General features: G+C 45.8%; 1 protein-coding gene and 1 long non-coding RNA gene across 3 annotated transcripts in view; one reads left to right on the top strand and one right to left on the bottom strand.

The window, feature by feature from the left end:
* SIK3 (SIK family kinase 3) overlaps window positions 1-19536 on the top strand; it is a 92289-nt gene that overhangs the window by 51757 nt on the left and 20996 nt on the right. For both annotated transcript variants that reach the window (XM_083713930.1, XM_083713931.1), the window contains exons 2-6: window positions 2351-2467; window positions 4830-4893; window positions 13814-13975; window positions 14287-14411; window positions 14727-14850. In XM_083713930.1, coding sequence (XP_083570056.1) covers window positions 2426-2467; window positions 4830-4893; window positions 13814-13975; window positions 14287-14411; window positions 14727-14850 — 517 coding nt within the window. In that variant the 5' untranslated portion in view covers window positions 2351-2425. The remainder of the gene's footprint in view (window positions 1-2350; window positions 2468-4829; window positions 4894-13813; window positions 13976-14286; window positions 14412-14726; window positions 14851-19536) is intronic.
* LOC310832421 lies at window positions 10111-19529 on the bottom strand. Its single transcript, XR_014558286.1, has 3 exons — window positions 17416-19529; window positions 15531-16585; window positions 10111-15223 (listed from the first exon to the last, which is right to left on the bottom strand). It is a non-coding gene; the product is annotated as an uncharacterized lncRNA (long non-coding RNA).

Raw genomic sequence — 19536 nt, forward strand, 5'->3', positions numbered from 1 at the left:
CATAATGGGATTGTTAATTTCCCTGGGCTTTTGTTTTGGAGTTTCACTACTGAAGGGATTCTGTTTATAGATTAGTTTGACACTTAATTGTGGCCACAGTCTAGTGGGCTGAGCAGAATCTGGGTCAACCTGTGCATGAACTTGAGGCATCTTTGGAGTATATGGGGCTGACTACCCTGAGCTTACTCAGCTGAAGTTGGTGGAGACTGTACACCCCATTGGTCAACATCCCCAGCCAAAACCTTGAATTGAGAAGCTCCTTCGGGGTTGAGTTGATAACACCTATGGCTTCCACTGAAAGTAAATGGGTAATACCGATTGAGGTATCAGGAGCCTCAGAGGGAGGTTTGCCAATGGGTATACACTTCATAATTATCCAGGAAAACTCACTTGGTTAATGTTCAGATGAGCTGGGGGTTACATTAAGGCATATTTTAATCCCTTTCTTCCCCAGTAACAGACTCAGGGGAAGCACACCAAGTTCTCTGACAAATCTTGCTGTTGAGGCTGCAGCATCCTGCTGATCTGTCCCACTGAATTTATAATGGGAGCAGTCATTTGGGTTGGAAGTTGTCTGAATTCTGGAGGTGTCACCCAAAGGCAGCTCTCTTAGCTTGCTCTTAGAGCTCCAGCAGCTTTTAACATGGCAGACCTTTGACGTGGTCTCTTTGCCAATGCTTACTGTACACACATGGCTGGTGCTGGTGGAGAAATTAGCTCTTTTTGATCAGCCTACCAATATTCTATACCACATGTTGGAACATATCCACAGCTACATGTGCTTTGGACAAAGTAGGCCAGCTGGCTGGAAGGTAAGGGGTCTTTGCTCACCTGAAAAGAGCACTGAAAAGGGAAAGAGGAGGAGAGAGATGCATCAGTGACCTATGATTCTGCATTTCAGGGAAGGGTGGGGTAGTGGTGAAGATTTGACTGGAAAAACATTTCGCTGGCTGAGCCGCAAGACAAGAGAGCTGCTGTGCTCAGTCTACTTCCCTACCCGTGAAAAGGCTTTGCTACGACATTTGTGCCAGGAAGGCAACAGTGACTTGGGTTTCACGTGGAATTGGACATCTCCATGGGGATGGGTAAACAGGCAGCTTCAAACACTGTGGAGCATGCCTCAGTGAGGACATTTGTCAGTGTGGAATGAGACACTTGCTGTTCCAGGCAGAGCACTAGAGGAAGCAGTAATGAATGGGCTGGGTAGAGGACAGCAGCAGATTCCTCTAGGCAGGTGTCACTGACTAGCACTAACCACTAGTAAGCAGGCAATAGTCCTGTGTGCACTGTTTGCATGTATGCTGGCACAATTTGAGTGTATAGAAGACATTCCATGCTATGAAAAATAAGTGAACGTAACATGAATAGAGTGGCCTAGATCTAGGAAATCTTGAATTTATCAGGGCCTAGACAGGATTCCCTTTGATTACATATGTCATACTAATAAAATGGAAATATACATGTTGGGCTGCTAGCAATCTGGACTCTGTTTTCTAACTATTCCACACTGTGATGGTGATGCTTTAATATTCAAAGGACGCTGAATTGGAGTTCTTTCTCTCTTTTTAAAAACTGCTTTGGAGATCTGGTGCTTTAGGCTTGCTTGTGCGGGTATCGCACTAAAGGGCTACAACCAGGAGACTAGTCCTGGTTAGAATTATCCATGTATCCTGGAATTTAAGATGTTAAAAAATGGGTGCTAGGTGACCTGCGTTTTTACAACTGGAAAGTGGCCCCATGAGATGCAACTAATTTCTGGTCTACATCTCTAGTAAATGGAATGTTTTGGATGTTTATACTTTAAAACGATCTACTCCTCTGGGGAGAGAGAAGCTTTACTGGGATTGCTTATGTTTCTCTACATTTGTAGTAAACTTCAAAGTGCTTGGAACTGTCTGTAAAACCTGTTTCCTTTTCACCTCTGCACATAAGGGGCAAGGCTGCTTGATGTGAGATGTTGCAGACATTCTGTGGAACAACTTTCTTGACCCAATAAATAGGACATAGGTGTGTGTGGTGGTGGAGAGGAGTGCCATAGTGTAATGTAGAGCATGTGGGAATGTTACAGGTTCAACCTTTGGCACTTGCATCTTAGGTGCCGAGACTAGGAAAGACCTGGGCAGCAGAAATGGAGGGTGATGGGCTAGATGGTCCAGTAGCCTGACTTGGTATTAGGCGGTTTCATGCAAATCCCCAATAGTGACTGTGCCTTGATTGGTGCGATATCATCTTTCTTGTGAACAGTTTGGAAACTGACACTTTTGCTATAAGAGGGAATGATGTTTCTGAATTCCACTTGACCAGTATGAGGTTGTGTTTTCTAATGGCCTGTCTTGCTGGTCCCTTTCAGGTTGCCATAAAGATAATTGATAAGACTCAGCTGGACGAAGAGAACCTCAAGAAGATCTTCAGAGAAGTTCAGATCATGAAGATGCTTTGCCACCCACACATCATCAGATTGTATCAGGTATGAATGCTGTGTATTGGTGTCCACTCTGAGGATTCACGTGTTAGTGTCCTTGAGGTTTGGGAGTAAAGACCATGGGTGGGACTAGGGTGGGACATGGGAAACCTCCAAATTCAGCTGTTCAACAGGCATTAACAGAGGTAGGCAGCTTTTGCAGTGACTGCTGCTGGAATGAGGCCTCTTAGCTTCTTGAGAGAAGCAGCTTTCTGTCAACTGAATGCACATTATAATGCCAAAGATGAACCATTCCAGAATCTACACAACCATCTTTCTGCACCGCCAAGGCCTGTCAGCAGGCTATTCATATCCGCTGTTTCTCAAGCAGTAGAATTTTTGCATGTAATTCTTTCATGTGGCTTTTAACTGAAAAGTGACTGAAACAAAAGACAGCACAGGCTGCCTGATGACCTCCAATTTTGACATGGGATGTCCAGTTTCTAGACTGTTAAGAGCAGGGTCCAGGTGTGTCCCTCTTGGCTCCCACCCACCAAATTGTTTTGAGACACATTGAAAAACCACTCTGTCCATAAGAAATGCCCCCCCCCCCCGGTCTATGGAAGTGGGGTGATCTGGAGGCAATTTCTTGAGCCTCAGCAGTTCCTCCAAACCCCTCAAAAGCAAAAAGGACTGCTTATAGTCACAGTTCAGTGCCCAAATTTTATTTTCTACTAGAAATGTCCCTTCCTTCCTTCCTTCCTGCCTGCCTGCCTGCAATTTACAAGCAAAAGGCTGAAAGATACAAGGCTAAAGCCCTTATCCACTCTGCTCATTGAAGGTGGTGGTGGCGGGGGGGCGGTGGTGGCGGGGGGCGGGGCGAGGGCTCAGATCTCTAGGCTGGCTAATGTTCAGGCTCCATAATTCACTACATGGGTCCATTTGGGCAGGGACCCCTTTGAGTATGAAGGGGTGCTGTCAGAAAGACTGGCCTGGTACTCCTGTCATGGGGTGAAAATTCCATGGGACATACTCATTTGACCTCATCCATGCACACACTGCCCCCTGTTACAAGCTTTTTAAACTTTTACACTTCTGTTTTGCTCTGAGTCTACAAAAGAGTGTCTCCCACTGTGCTAGTGTGACATTTAAAGGGCACTTCAGTGAAACCATCCCTTTTGCTCCCCTACCCCCTGTCCTATTCACTGTGTCCTATTGAGTAATGAGAACCTTAGCAGTTTGCTCTGGGAAAACCTGCTTACTGTGCTCTGTGTTGCCATTGTTACTTGCAGCAAGAATCTGTTTAGCCCCAGTTCTGCACCTCACTTCTTCTTCATCATCTTCATTGGTACCAGTGCAGATACAGTATTTGGGGAACTGCAATGGGAAAACAAGGCAGAGAACCATTACCGTTCTCTTGCCTTGATTTTTTTGCTTCCAACCTTCCAGCCCACTTCTCTCCACAATTCACTGTGCCCTGCATGGTGAGGATATGGAGTCCCTGAACCTTGGCCTTCAGGGAACTTGTGGCTGACCAGCCTCTTTTCCAAGAGTTTCCCTGCTACATCTCCAGCGGTCTGAATGAGATGGTAGACAGTGGCTTTGTTAGCCTATCTACATCATTTACCCAAGGAACCAAGGTTATTTGGCACAACAAGAAGGTTTTAATTGGGTGCATATTTTGCCTGAGACCTGTCAGATATCTCGTCTGGATTAAACAGAATGGAAGGGCCTCCAGAGTGAACAGCCAAGCTAGTTACCTCTGCTGTTGAGATGCTTGAATTGCTTGTGGGATGTTATTTGCCCTTGCAAAGAGACACTGCTGCCTTTGCTGACAAGTCTGTAGCTACTTGAGTGTTTTAAGTTATGAGGTCAACGATGGAGCTTAGCTCCACCTCTGAAAATGCTTTAGAGCATCACACCTGAATGCTTTTGAGAAAGCAGGGTCTATGGGCTGGTCCTTTTTGCTGGCTGAAACATCCATCAGGTCATTCAGATTAAATGCCTTTATATAATTTGAATTAAAATAACAGACCCATCCTTATAGGCTTCAGTTACCATATTTGCAAGTTGTTGTTAAGAGGCATTAATTACCCAAAGGCATTCTTAGCATGGCTTGTGGAAGTACCTTTAGAGTAATATTGGGCCCTCAGAATGGGAAGTGCAGGCTTTTTCAGCTTGGAAAAGGCATCTTGAAAACTCACTTCCAGCATTTTAGCCTGAAATTTAGCCTGTCTTGCTTGCTTGATGTTTGGGTCCTTAACAGACCTTGTGCACTTGAGTGCAGCCGCTGGGTGGGTGCTTCTAATTTGTTGAGTGTGGCTCAGTGTATTTAAGATGCAAGTCACAAAAAGTAAGGTCCAGTTAGCGCCAGCTTCCTTTTGTCCTAGGCAATCTCCTTATCTGTCAGTTTTCTGTCCTTGTGCAGGTTATGGAGACAGAGAGAATGATTTATCTGGTGACAGAATATGCGAGCGGAGGGGAAATATTTGGTAAGTACATTTATTGCATTCTTTAATCAGATAATGTACTTAGTCAACTACAGTAAACTTAAAATAGCTGCCCCTCCTCTCCGCTTTCAGCTGAGTGATGCCCTTCAGGTCTTGGAACTTTCCATTGATCAACGTATTTGGCGGGAGGACTTGCAAGCTGCAGTGAACTGGCTTTGTTGCCTTCCTTGTGAGGAATAACATTTAAAAAATGAGGGTTCCTTTCATAACTAGAGGCCTGAAATGTGCAACCTTGGGAAAAGTTTTGCCAGCTTAAAATTCATTTTCAAAACTGGTGGGTGCATTTGAGCAGAGCAAAGCTGTTCTGAGTTGGCTTCTCCTGTGGGAAAGATGGAGCTAATGATCCACTGCAGCTTCTGTGAAAATTAAAAGGGGGGTTAGGTTGATAAACAGTCACTAGTAAATGGTCCCAATGCATTTCTGGCTGGAAAATTGCATTTTCCAGTGCATAAAACTCAATAACATCTTGGGCAGGCTTGCTAAATCTCCAAAGCTCTCTAGTTAATCTCAAGTGTACCTTCTGTGGCTTTCTATTGTGGATTCTGGCTAGCAGCATGCATACATAAACACACATGCACAATACATCCACATTCTCAGGGCTTTCGTGCAACCTGAAAACACTTTGCTCCCCTTATGGTTTGCGGGTGACGTGTTTTACAAAAATGGTTTGGGTGAATTCTCATTCTACAAATCTCAGCTCTCTCCCATGACTCAGTAACAAGGGTAGGGAAGCTGTGGTCCTCCAGATGTTGAGTTTCAACTCCTGCCAGCCTCAGCCATCATGACAAGTGCCTTAGGGAAGGTCACAGTGAGGTTCTCCATCCCTGCTCTGCAGAATTAACCTCTGTGGGGCAGAGGAGGCAGCATCTGATTTCCAGTGGGGCAGAGCCAGCCATTTCACATTCTCCAGCTGGTTAAGGGTTTTTTGTTATTTTTAAAACTGTTGATGGTATATGATATGTCAGTGAAAAATGCACAGCTGAGGACTGTTGCTCTGCATTTTTCAAGAGTAGCTACTTAGGACTGTTCAGAATGCTCTGGACAAGCACTTTTCAGTCGGAAGAGAAAGACGGACCACCTGTCTAAGTATGCCACTGCAGAACAGGACCATTCTTTTGCACTCAGACCATACACACACACACACACGTCTGACAGAGATTAGCCCCTGCAAAGCAGACCGCAGAGAGCAAGAGCACCTTCAAAGATGGCTCAAGCAAGCGGGCCAAGTCACAAGCGTAGAGTGGAAGTCATCATTTTAAAGGAAGCCATAGGCACTTCCGGTGAAGGTTTTAGTTTTTATTTCTTTTACTTGGTGATATTTTGTTCTTTTATGTAAACTGCTTTGGGGGCCCTTGCTAGAAATGGAAAGTGGTATGAAATGTTTTATAATGACATAACTGAAGAAACACTGCTGCATATGGAGCAACTGCTTTCAGCATTTTTAAAGACAGAGTAATGTAAAGAGTTTGCCCATGGAAAGCTGACTTTATAGCTGGCCAGACCACTTGCCCACCTAGCACAGCGTTGTCTGTGGGGACTGACATCAGCTGTCTGACAAGAAGGAGGGGGTCAGGGAGAACTGTTTCAATCAATAATCAAGAACATTTTGACGAGATCTTGCCTTTTGGACTCTCCATGGAAGACCGCATGGCCTGTGGTTGCCTTGTTCTCCCTTTTGGTTGGGAGATGAGCTGTCCAGTGGAGGGAACACAGAAGCATGAGCTCTCTGCTGGATACACCTGGGGAGGTTTGACTGGTCAGAAGCAAATTGTCTTCAGTATCTCTCCTTTTCAGGGAGCTCCAGCTTCTGTCCCTTGCATATCTAGCCTGAGCCGAGCAGCCTTCCCTCCAGCAAGCCGCCCTGTGTGAGTTTGATCAGGCTTCTTCTGATGGTTACTAAAATAACCTTGTTACGTGCAGAGTGGATGGAAATCTCCCCATTGCTTTTGGAAGCCCTTCATGCTGCAGTAAATTCAGCTCGTTTGGAGCAGCTGATTTGCTGCACGCCATCCAACCCCCGTGGCCTTGCTTGCTAGCTGAGAGCTGGCAAGCCTAATTGTGGAACCCGCTTCTGTCATCTGGCCTGTGCATCTTGTTTACCTCCATCATTCCCCAGCTGTCTTCAGCCGCCACTCAAGATCTACTTTAGCCCTAAACCCCTCATCTGCTGGGAGAGTGAAACCAGAACTTCCTCTGTGTTTCCTAGTGAAAAGCTTCTCAGGAGCTCCAGAGAGGAGGAGGAGGAGAGAGATTTGTTGAAGGAAGCAGAGGCCCAGTGTTTCTCTCCCTTCTTGATAACTTCCACCCCAAGAGGAGTCTCTTCTAGCTGCTGGCTTGTTTCTGCGCTGAAACAAGACAGTTTCAGGCAGCTCCCTTAGCTGGCCACATGGCTTCCATTCAGGGTCTCTTTCTCTGTATGGGTGACTTGTTCCATTGGAGTCACTGGCTGCACTGTGAGCAGCTCCCAGAGCGGCTTCCCTGACTGCAGCTGTGTTAATAACGCCCTGTCGCTTGTTTACACTGCAGCTACTGTAAAAAGGAACCTGACATTTAGGGGGAGGGGGAGGAGACTGCTTAATTTATCCAATGTTTAAAGTGACTTTTTAATTTCCGTTGGTAATCTGGCCAAAGCTTGCGGGTAAGGAGCTGGAGCACTTGCAGCCCTGACGTGATCCAGAGCGCTGAGCTATCCTTTCCGCCGCCAGCCCAAGCAGATCATTGTCACTGTTGGCTTCAGAGCGGCCTGCGCGTTGCCTGGAAAAACAGCAGCAGGAGCTCTGCTGAGCAGAGCTGCTTCCAGGCAGTTGAACGCTGCTGGGCCTTTGTGGTGTAATGGCAAGGGGTTTTCGATTCCTCCTTCCCTTCTTGGCTGGGCCACCCATATCGCGTCATAGTGGGACTTGCAACCTGCCCCTTAGGTAAAACATAGGTGCAAATGTCAGTCTTCTTTTCGAAGGGGATGGCTAGTGGCGATGGATGGTGTTGCTCTACCTTTTGCTCTGACAATCTTCAGCAATTTCAGAGGCCTTCAGAAGGAGGGGCTGGGTGGGCATGAAGCATATGTTACAGCTGTAAATCCTACATAAAGAGTGCGGGTAGGATGCAGTAATTTTCATTACATGGGAACAATAACTGCAGGAGATTGGGGAGCATGTTTAGGACTCTCTAGAGTGGAGCTGCTTATTGGGCAGACATGATCCATACCATGCGTCTATCGATCCTAGCAGTGTAAGCAAATTTCTCATATGGTCCATCAAAGTTCCCCTAATTGAATTAGGCCAGAGGTAGGAAGCCACAGGCTCAGGGGTCAAGCGCAGCCCTCCAGGCATCTGTATCTGCGCACCCCACCCCCACCCTTGTGCCTGGCTGGAATGTGTCTCTGAAGTGCAATGATGTCCCTTGCTTGCCTGAATGTGTGTGGTGCAGATGTGTGGGGTGAGGGCAGAGACCTGTGGCTTGTGCACAACTGGGATGTTGCCTACTGCACATGTGTAGTCACATCCATTGCTTGGCCCACTTTGTGCCTTTGGACCCACCCACTACTGCTTTGTGGCCCTGGGAGAGTTGAGCAAATCATGTAGTCCGGATGTGCTGCTGGGATGACTTTCTAAGGGTGTTAGTAGAGCAGCTGGCTGCCACTTTAGCTCTAGGTAAGCAGAGTTGATACTGAGTAACCCCAACCAAGAGGAGAACCGATAGCTGCTCTGGGTACGCCATTCATACCTGATATTGGGAGCTTTCACTCAGCTCCCTTTTTTCACTCAGCTCCCGAGATATATTGTCTCCAAATGACCTGGTACCAATGACCTGGTGTCTGGCAAAGAGCTTTTAGAGAGAACTCATTTATTTGTCATTAACCTAGGGAAGTGTTTACTTTAGAAAAACAAAACAGAACACCAGTTCAGGTCCAAGAAAATAGACACAAATCTCTGTGCTTTTGCAGCAAGGTTGATCCCTGGCCATTCTTAGAAAGCTTTGATCCATTTGCAGGAAGGCTTTGTTGCTAAACATGTGCTTTTTTCCTGGAGCAATCAAATGGCTCTTCATAACATTGTTAATTGTAATAAAGAGTACTTCTGTTGCTCCTGTCAGTGGAACAAAGGCATGTAGACTTTATCCCAGCTGGTAACTACAATGGTGGCTGGGACTCCTGGAGAGATAAAGTCTGCAGCCTGATCTCCTAATGGGATCCAGGCCTCTTTGGTGGACAAGAGAGTTGGGATGGAAAGGGAGCCATTGCCTGGTCTTGCTGGAGAGGTGGATCAAAGTTGGAAGGTACTGAATGGTTTAGAATGGGATCTGAGCTGCTTCTGACTACATCAAGCAAATCCTTCTGTTTTTTCCCAACTGGTGAGTAACAGAGGAAGAGAGGGAGATTTGCTCTCACGAAGGACCTGCTCTACTGTTCACATGGAGCACATGCACCTGAGATGATAGCTCTCAGCTGAGAACAGCAAGATATGCCCACCCCCATCACCATTTGGGTGCCTGCCAAGGGCTGAGATTCATCCAAAAACATTGACCTAGTTCAGCCTTGTGCTTTAGGAACTGTTAAATTGCAGCGGGGAAGCCAGTGTGTGGTATTGGGAACGACACCACAGATGCATCCAAGAAACCATTTCTTCAGAAGGAGCCTGCTGCTTTGGCCTCAAAGGGGAAGGTTGGGCAGTTTCAACCTGCTTCCCTTCATAAACTGTATTAATTATAGAGCGAAAGATGAAAGTCTGCTTTAGAGAATCAAAATTAAGCTAAAGTTTTCCCATTAGGTGGTTGTTTTGGCCAAAAGTGCCCACTAATTAAAATACCCGGGCACAAGCAATTCACAGTAAATACTAATTACACAAACACATCAAAAGCCTTCTGCCTCTCCAGATAAAGAGCAATTTCTTTCTTTTGATGTTGCATTTCTAATATATTTTGATGGGGCTTTCAGCCGGCAAGCTTCTTTTCCTTCCCTGATTAAATTTCATTTATAATAAAAGATACCAGGTGCAGGCAGTGAAGTGGGTGTGTGGTAAAGTTGCAGAGGATGCCTATACACACTTACTAGGAAGTAAGCCCAACTCAGTGGGACTTGCTTCTAAGTCAGCATGCATAGGATTGTGCTACTGTTCTTCTTAAGGAGCAGCTGAGGAGGTAGAGTCTTGGGTTTGGATGCAGGAGTGAACATTGCAGCTTCTCCTGAAGCCTCCCTAGTGTCAAGGAGGGAGTCAGGAACAGCTCAGCAATAACTCACAAGGTGCCAATGAAGTTAACTCTTTATTCAAAGAAACAAAACACAAACACATTCTAAAACACAAACCCTCCTGGCCTCTCTGAGTGCACACATACATATGCCCCTTTCTTTTTTTTAGCACATACCAGGCAAATATTTCTTTAAGCTGAGGTGTGAAATTTTACTGCCCAGGTAGAAATGCAGAAGAGAGAGGGAGCCCACCTTCCTTTATGGGTTGAAAGATGGCTTGTGGGCCTATCAGCTGCAAAAATGCTGCCAAATTTGTGCAAGATTTAGAGCAAAGAGCAGCCTGTTGGATAATTCTGTATTTCACAATCTGTAGATGCAAGCTACCTCTGACATTAATCACTAGAAGGCAGAAAGGCCTATGATACAAAGCTGGTTACAAGAGAAGATGGCAAAAAGGCACCAGCTTTTGTCTCAGAGACAGAGGAGGTGAAATGTTTGTAACCTTCCTCCAGGAGATTACGAACATGGTTTGGCTCTTGCCTCTGGAGCCCAGTAACTATTTACTGAGTAAATTATTCTTTTATGAATACTCAAGAAGCAGTCCAAATGAACTGTGAAGGGAGGAAAGGAGGAAGCAAGCATGAGGGAGTTGCTTTTGATCCCACCTGGGAATGTAAGAAGGGCTTGTGGCCTTGACTCTTAAGCTCTCTGGGCCAGAAGTGAGGTCCTTGAGATATAGCTTGAATCCATCAGGCGCAGCATGGCCAGCACTTGGAGATGATGGAGCTGCAGTCCAGCAGTATTTGGAGGGCCACCGTTTCTTTCTCCCCACCACTGACAGAAATCATATTGCTACTTTTACTTCTTCATAGCAGGAACACTCTTAGCAGAGTGAGGCCTGGGGAATAAGGTATCAATTCCCTGTCTATAAATTGACTTCACTGTTCTGTGGGATAACTAGCCTCATATAACCCACATGCTTAGGTCTAATTAGTGCATGAAGGGGTTAATGCCATAGAATAAACTGTCCTGCTAGGCTTAGCTAGGTCACTCCCCTGCAGCTTGGGAGGAAGGTAGTCAAGAGTATTATTGTACCTCAGTTAACCATAGAAGCTCAACATGTGAGGAGGTCTGAACTGATTGCTGCAGTTCAGACTGCATGGCTCGTCTAACCAGCCTCCCTTGAGTTCCTTTACCCATAATTTAGGAACTTTTTCACCCCTATAACTAAGCCACATTTGCTGCCTGTGCAACTTTTCTGATTGCTGTCTGGAAGAACACATGAAGCTAACATTTGGAAAGTTTGTAAGGAAACTATTTTTAACTTACCAAACATGTGGCCTTTTCCTGTGCTAGGAGAAGTGAGGAACTTTGGAAGGAACTTGGAAGGATATATTTTAAAGGTCTAACACTCACTATTTCCATGCTTTGCGTTGCTGCATATTTGCTATTTTGAATCTCTGCTGGGGTTCTCTCACTAAAGCGTATCTGTCCCAAACCTAGAACTTGACATCCAGGGAATTTTCCTTTTATGCTTACATTTTTCTCCTGCACCAACATATTCTGCCTGTATTACAGATAGGAAATTGTGCTTCAGAAGCTATGGAAACTCTAGGTTCAAATCTCTGTCAGACAGACAGACAGGCAGACAGATCTACTTTAAAAGGTGTTTATGTAGCCAAATCTTGGGAGGAAGAGTGGCATATACATATAGCAAATTAAAGACAATACTTCCCATAGCAAAATGCAATAATGGTTCCATGCTTTATAATTGAAAACTGTTGTTCCTCTCTACCAGAAGCAATAATAGAGCGCAGCCACACTTTCACTTTCACACTTTCACCATAGTTTGATTTTATTGTGCTCTGATTAATTTGTCTGGACCCGGGAACTTTTCTCATTTTTCTGTCGCTGTGCCTTGCAAAAACCTGGTCTTACCCCTTAAACTAATGCTCATTTAAGCAAAATCTCTCTTATAAATGATATTCTGCATGTCTGATAAGATCCAGTTCAGCGGGTAAGATTGGTCTTTCGGAAGACACAGCTGCAGAACAACAAGGAAAGCTTTCGGACCTGTGGGGATTCATTGACACACCATATGATCAAAATATGGGTCAAGCAAAATTGTGAATGAGCCCATACTCTCCCTGGTGCATCCTCTCTCCTTTCCTCAAATGATGCAGGCCTGAGATGGGGCCTTCTGCCTAGACACATGATTGGCTCACCTAGCTCAGTATTGCCTGCACTGACTGGCAGTGACACCAGGAGTTCAGGCAGGAGTCTTCCCCAGCCTAACCCAGAGATGCCGGGATTTGAATCTGTGACCTTCTGCATGCAAAGCAGATGCTCTACTCACTGTCCAATGGCCCTCTCATTGAATTCCCAAATGGTTAGCAAACAGGCTCTCTATCTTGACCCAACCATTCCCCTCCCTCCACATTAATGTGTAGGAATTTATAATCTCCCCCTGCTTTTTTCTTTCTGCCAGCTACTTCTTGTTGTTCAAGCTGGGCAGGCATCATGTGATCTACCAGTCCCACCAAAGAGCTGCGGCCTATTTATCCGTGGCCGCCTTCTGCAGGAGTTTCTTTTGTGAAATTTTCTAAATAACCCATTGACAACTGGAGGTTGCACAGTGTTCACAGTTTTCAGAAGCAGCAAACAGCTAAAAACAACCTTTGGGCCAGTTTCCTGCTTGCCTCTTTATTAAAAGAGCTATTGTCAGGGTGAGAAGGCTGGAGCCAACAGCTACTGTCACAGGAAACTGCCCTGCTCTGGCTGCTGCCATCGTCCCAGAGGCTTCTCCCTTGCTGGCACTGGGGTTTTGTCTGAACTAAAAGGGGCTCCATATACCACCCCCCCACCCCTGCTCTGGGGGCTAAATCAAAATCAAATAAAATCTCATCTTCACAAAGGAAACTTGGCAGAACTTTGCCTTCCCTTCAGAGCCTCAGCCTTTTCCTTTTTTCAGGATCCATCATATCGTACACACATGCTCCCTTGCACACTATTTTTTCCTGCACCCCTTCAAAGGTAGAGGTCAGCTGTTCCAGGGACTTCTCTTTCACTTGCATCTCCTCTGGTTTCTTGCATATGGAATGTGAATCTCGTAGGCCTCTTTCCCCCTCTGGGGCAAATTTGCCCCAGTCCCTGTAATTCTTCGTGGGAAGGTGACCCCTGAATATTCCCTGTTACTCACTCACAGTGCTCAGCATAATTGCAACAGCCTTCATCTACAGCTGACATCTTTTATCAATCATGGTTGCTAAAATACAATTGTGTGTCATTGGAACATTATACTTGCCCAGAGCGGCATTTTTGCTCTGGCATGGAGACTCACCAGAAGCTGAGTCTTAGCATCTTGCAGAAGTATTCTAAGGCATTTAATTAGGGCTGGTGATTGGGGTACCTACCACCATCCTTGGGTATAGGGCAGTCTTTGAATCCGACTGATTGTGTCCAAATATGAAAGGAGCTCTCCTGCTGCAGACCTAGAGAGGTTAGCTTCTGTGAGCTGGGGCATGTCTTGACACTTTTCCTGGCAGTTGTGCCACCACCTCCTTGTGATGTTTTCCCAGCAACAGATGAGCCAGATAGATCCATTCTGGGCAGTGCAGGCCTTACAAGTCCTGCAGTAAACCAAAGTAAGTCTATACTGATCCAATAACAATGGTTATGCTTTCTCTCTCTTCTCCCTCCCCACCTCGTCTCCTTCAGATCACCTCGTGGCCCATGGACGAATGGCTGAAAAAGAAGCCCGGAAGAAGTTTAAGCAGATAGTGGCAGCTGTCCATTTCTGCCACTGTCGTAACATCGTCCACAGAGATCTGAAAGCAGAGAATTTGCTTCTGGATGCAAATCTGAACATCAAAATAGCAGGTCGGCCATTTTAAAAGATGGAAGCATAGACTACCCAAGCAAAGCAGCCCAGGTCAAATCCTGGCAACTTGAGGTTTCTGACAAGTGACAGATCTTGCTGCTTCTGCTCCTGGCCACCAAAGATGGTGTTCCACTGCCCTGCCAGACTTTTAGGGCTTAGTTATTCATGATTCTGCACCTCCACTTGGGGCCAGCCTTCCCTGCTGCTGTTGCACTGCTGAGCTGATCCAAAAGAAATGATTAGAAACCTTTATAGAAAACCTATGATATTGGGTGGTCTCTGAATTGCTTCCCTCTTGTTTCTCTTCCAGATTTTGGATTCAGTAATATCTTCACACCCGGTCAGCTGCTGAAGACCTGGTGCGGAAGTCCCCCCTATGCTGCCCCTGAACTCTTTGAAGGGAAGGAGTATGATGGGCCAAAGGTGGACATTTGGGTAAACCATCAAGAACCATTCTGCACCGCCAGCATTTCTCTTTGCAAGTGGAGGGGGAGGGGAACGCTGCTTCTGGAGCACACTGAAGCAGCCCTTTTGTCACTATATGCATTTGATCAGTGAACCAACTTTTGTCATTGTTCATGTGCAATAATTTTAAACTTTTTAAAAGATATAAGTGGGACCTTTTTAGAAAGGGGCTCCTCTGATCGGGGGCCCTTTTCTTAAATAGATTTTCCTTACCAGGGCACTTGTTTACTTCATGCTGCTGTTGCCCCAAATGACACCTAACGTTTGTGCCCTCTTCTCTTGCAGAGCCTTGGGGTGGTGCTCTACGTGCTGGTCTGCGGGGCCCTGCCTTTTGATGGGAGTACGCTGCAGAACCTGCGGGCGAGGGTCCTGAGCGGGAAGTTTCGCATTCCATTTTTCATGTCCACAGGTAAAGGCTCTGTGGGGAGATGTCCCCTCCCCCCCTCCTCCTCCTCAGCAAAGTCAGCAGCTATAGGTACTGGCTGACACCAGGGGTTCAGTTTCACACTGGCAACTTCTTGAATTTGAGGTTGCCTCGCTTGGGACAGCCATGCCTGGCGCTCTGATCTCTTTGAAATAAAGAGCTGCAACAAAATCCCTTGTAGACCGAGTAACTGCATTTCACTGCCCAGCTGTTGAGGACGCCAGGTGATTGCAAAATTATCAACTGCAGAGGATGTCAGAGAATTTGGATGCTAGGTGGTCTGGGCCAACACGCTAGACAGGAGTTGTAGGTTGGGTTCTTTTGCCCTCTCTTTTCCTTCTATGTGATTTGAGCAGTACTTACAGTGGTGCCTCGCAAGACGAAATTAATGCGTTCCGCGAGTCTCTTCGTCTTGCGTTTTTTTCGTCTTGCGAAGCACGGCTATTAGCGGCTTAGCGGCTATTAATGGCTTAGCGGCTTAGCGGCTATTAACGGCTTAGCGGCTTTAAGAAAAAGGAAACAAACTCGCAAGAACTCGCAAGATGTTTCGTCTTGCGAAGCAAGCCCATAGGGAAATTCGTCTTGCGGAACGACTAAAAAAATGGAAAACTCTTTCGTCTCGCGTGTTTTTCGTCTTGCGAGGCATTCGTCTTGCGAGGTACCACTGTATATGGGAGCTGAACCTGCCTCCTCATTGAAAGCTAAATTCATGGCTATGTTAAAACTGGATTTTCAGTTTCTGGTGTACTTCTTTTTCTGCGGGTCAGAGAGAAACTGCTTCAGCTGGAAAGCTGAGTTGCTGAGGTTCTCTCTCCCCAGCCACCTGCTACAGTGCCCTTTCCAGTGTGCTGCAGGCAGACATTAGTAATTTGAGAGAGGTCTCAAAACCCACCCGCCGGCCCAAAATTCTGCTCCTGGAGCTGTTGGCGAAGAGGAAGATGGAACCCTACTTTTATGCTGGCTGTATCAAGCAGGGAAAGCCTGAGCCATTTTGAGACCTTGGGAAGAGATGGATGAGGGCTGTCTAGAGAAGACTCCCAGACAGCTTGCTTGTGCTTTGAATCAGTCATGAGAGACCTTCAGCTGGACCTTCCTGCTCACAGTGCAGCAAGCCCACCCAGTGAACCTGTGTCCTTCATCTTCCTGTGAGCAAAGGGCTGTTTTCTGACTGTCCACATTTAACTGGAGGAAAATTAATTTCCAGCCTTCTGCAGCACTGTCTAGATAAATGACTGCTGGCTTCCTGTTGGCATTGTTAATTGGAACTCATTGTGGCTTAATGACTAGTGATGCAGTGTGAGGCTTTTATCAGTTAGGCAGCAAGAAACCCAGTTGATAGCTGAAGCCCCAAGCAGAAAAGTGTACCAAGGGGTGGGACATCGTAAGTGTACCCGTCGTATGTGTGGTTTGGTTGAGACTGCCCATCTGTTGTTCAAAGGGCTTGAATTGAGAGATCTCTCTTTAGCAGCTAATTTTGCAAAGTCTCTTGTTTCACACACAAATGGTTACTAGAACAACTCTCTCTCTCTCTCTCTCTCTCTCTCTCTCTCTCTCTCACACACACACACACACACAGAGAGAGAGAGAGAGAGAGAGAGAGAGAGAGAGCGAGCGTGCAAAGTGCTTGTGTGTCCTGTCTTTGTGGCTGGTGAATCCAACTTATCTTGGGTGTCCTGAGACCCCTCCCCACGTAGCTTTCCCTAGTAGCACTACCTAAGACCTCCAAAGCACAGGTGGTACATGACACCAGTCAAGCTCGCAAAAATATACCATTTGCCTGATAATAAATGTTGGAAATGTAAAGAGACTGAAGGTACATTCTTTCACCTTTGGTGGACGTGCCCAAGGATTAAGGCTTTCTGGGAGATGATCTATAATGAAATGAAAAAGGTATTTAAATATACCTTCCTGAAAAAACCAGAGGCCTTTCTCCTGGGCATGGTCGGCCAATTGGTGTTAAAGAAGGATAGGAATTTTTTTATGTATGCTACAACAGCAGCAAGAATACTTAGTGCAAAGTATTGGAAGACACAAGAGCTACCCACCCGGGTAGAATGGCAGATGAAAGTGATGGACTATATGGAACTGGCGGGAATGACTCGCAGAATCCGAGACCAGGGAGAAGAGTCGGTAGAAGATTGGAAGAAATTTAAAGACTACTTACAGAAACACTGTAAAATTAAGGAATGTTAGAAGGATGCGGGAATGAAGTTATGTGGTTTTAGCAGTAATGTTATAAAGGAGTATTTAAAGATGGATTATTAATAGGTAAGAATGTAAAGTCACAATATATTAAGATAAATTAGTAAGATAAAAGTAAAAATGGAAAGGATTTGCTGAAATAACTGATTGAACTAGAATACAAAAAAGGGAGGTGTGAGGAGGTGAGGGAAACAAGTAAATGGAAGATAAGATATGGAAAAGTTGGTTTGTTTTTAATTGTTTTTATTTTATTGTATTTTGTATTTTTGTTTCTTCTTTCTTTTTTCTTTTCTGATTTTTGTAACTTTTTTGAAATTTTAATAAATATTATTTAAAAATAAAAAAGACCTCCAAAGCACTCCAGGACTAGCAGCTGCTGCAACAGTGGCCCAGCCAGTTCAAATGCGAGAGCCATATTAGTTTGATGATGACCAAACAAACAAACAAAACTGTTTCCAGTGAGCAGATGCATCAGAGACTGAACAGTGTGCCTTCTTTCTGTTTCCTTCATTTCCCTTCTCATGGCACTGAAGCCCCTGACTAGAGTGTTTGTCTGCACTTTTATTGGAGGCACGGGGGGATGTCCCTTTCTAACTCCCATTGACTGACCAGGTCTAACCTCTTTGGAGTATATTGATACACCAAAACTCTCTTTCAGAACTACAGTTCTTGCTGCCAAAGATGTGGCATGGCTGTCTCTGGCCTATGGAAGAGAATGATTGGCTGCAGCTAAGGTGTGGAGTGTGGGGCCAAGGTGGGGAAGAGAGATCAGTGAGGGGCAAGTGCAGGAGAGAGACCCCTGAAATGTAGCTGTGTTGTGGAAGGCAAAGCCCACCTTTAAAAATTGAGCACTTGCATTACAAATGGGTTGCACAGATATGACTGTCTCTCTCAGAATTGAATGGAAGAAAGGCAAGAGCTTTGGGCCTGCTGCTCTTTGGGCACGCATCCAGTTTGGGCAGTCTCTGTCTCCCTGCTATGAGTTCCTCCTTAGGAGAGCTGGAATGCGGTTACTGCCTGCACAGTTCCGGTTGAAACGTCTCAATAATCCAACCCTGTTTTGTTCCATAAGCCTTTTCTCATATAGTGTTGGCCTCCCCCAACCTTAGTGAAGGAGCTGGTATGAAGCTTGGGGGTACTTGTGGGTCCATTGTTGTAGCTTGAGGCTCAGGTGGTGCAGAGTGCCTTCTATCAGCTTCGGTTGGTAGCCCAACTGCACCCCTATCTGGACAGGGATAGTCTAACATCTGTCATCCATGCTACGATAACCTCTAGGTTAGATTACTGCAATATGTTATACATGGGGCTGCCTCTGAAGACGTTTTGGAAACTTGAGCTGGTGCAGAATTCAGAAGCCAGGTTGCTTACTGGAGCATACTGTATAACCCCCATTCTGGCCTGACTGCACTGGCTGCCAATTAGTTTCCGGGCCCTATTCAAAATGATGGTTTTGACCTATAAAGCCTTAAGCGGCTCAGGACCGCAATACATCAAGGATCGCCTCGTCCCATATGAACCAACCTATGGTCATCATCAGAGGCCCTTCTTTGTGTGCCTCCTCAGTGAGAGGCTTGGAGGGTGGCAATGGGCCTTTTCTGTGGTGACTCCCCACTTGTGGAATGCTTTCCCCAGAGAGGATTGCCTGGCACCTTCACTATGTATCTTTCCGTTCCAGGCAAAAACATTCCTCTTCTTCTAGGCCTTTGGCTAATTAAACAATCTATGGCCTTTTAAACTATGTGTGGGGCAAGTATTGTTATTGTTTGTTATTATGATATGTGGTTTTGTGGTTTTATATTGTAAACTAGCCTGTGATCTTCAGATGAATGGCAATAATGATGATGATGTATTTTATCTGTACATCAGTTTAGCAAAGCCCAACATTCTTCTTTGGTTTCTTGTGGGAAGCCTAGTCACCACTAAGCAAAAAAAGTAAATGTGTGACTTAATGCTAGATTTCTGCTAATGGGATACTCTAACCTAGGGATCAGGAATATCTGTGGAGGCCCTTCAGATGTTGTTGTGGAGTTCCCATCACCTCTGACCATTGGCCAATCTGACTGGGACTGGTGGAATTGTGGGGTGGGGAGTCCAGCAACATCTATAGGGCCCCCACAGGCTTCACACCTGTGTGTTTAAAAAGTAACTTTGCTTTTTGGAGTCTTGTGGCAGTCAGTAGAAGCCACACTTGGTTTCTCCAGTGGTCAGATCCTAATGAGCCTGGTGGTGTGTGTTCTGCAGCTGTTACAATAAGGGAGTAAGATGTAGAGACCTTGTGGGAGGTGGGGTTGCATTGTGTGCAGCCAAGCCTTGCGGGGTGGTAGGAGCTTAACGGGGGTTTCCTGATATTTACATGCGTCCTGGGGATGTTCAGAAGTGGAATGGCTCCCCTCCATGTGCTGAGGCGGGTGTGGCTGGTGATGGCTCCCTCTCTCGCCAGTTCCTCAGCAGCCTCTTGCTGTTGTCTTG

Source organism: Podarcis gaigeae (genome assembly GCF_964106915.1).
Source record: "Podarcis gaigeae genome assembly, chromosome: 15".
Lineage (NCBI taxonomy): Eukaryota > Metazoa > Chordata > Lepidosauria > Squamata > Lacertidae > Podarcis > Podarcis gaigeae.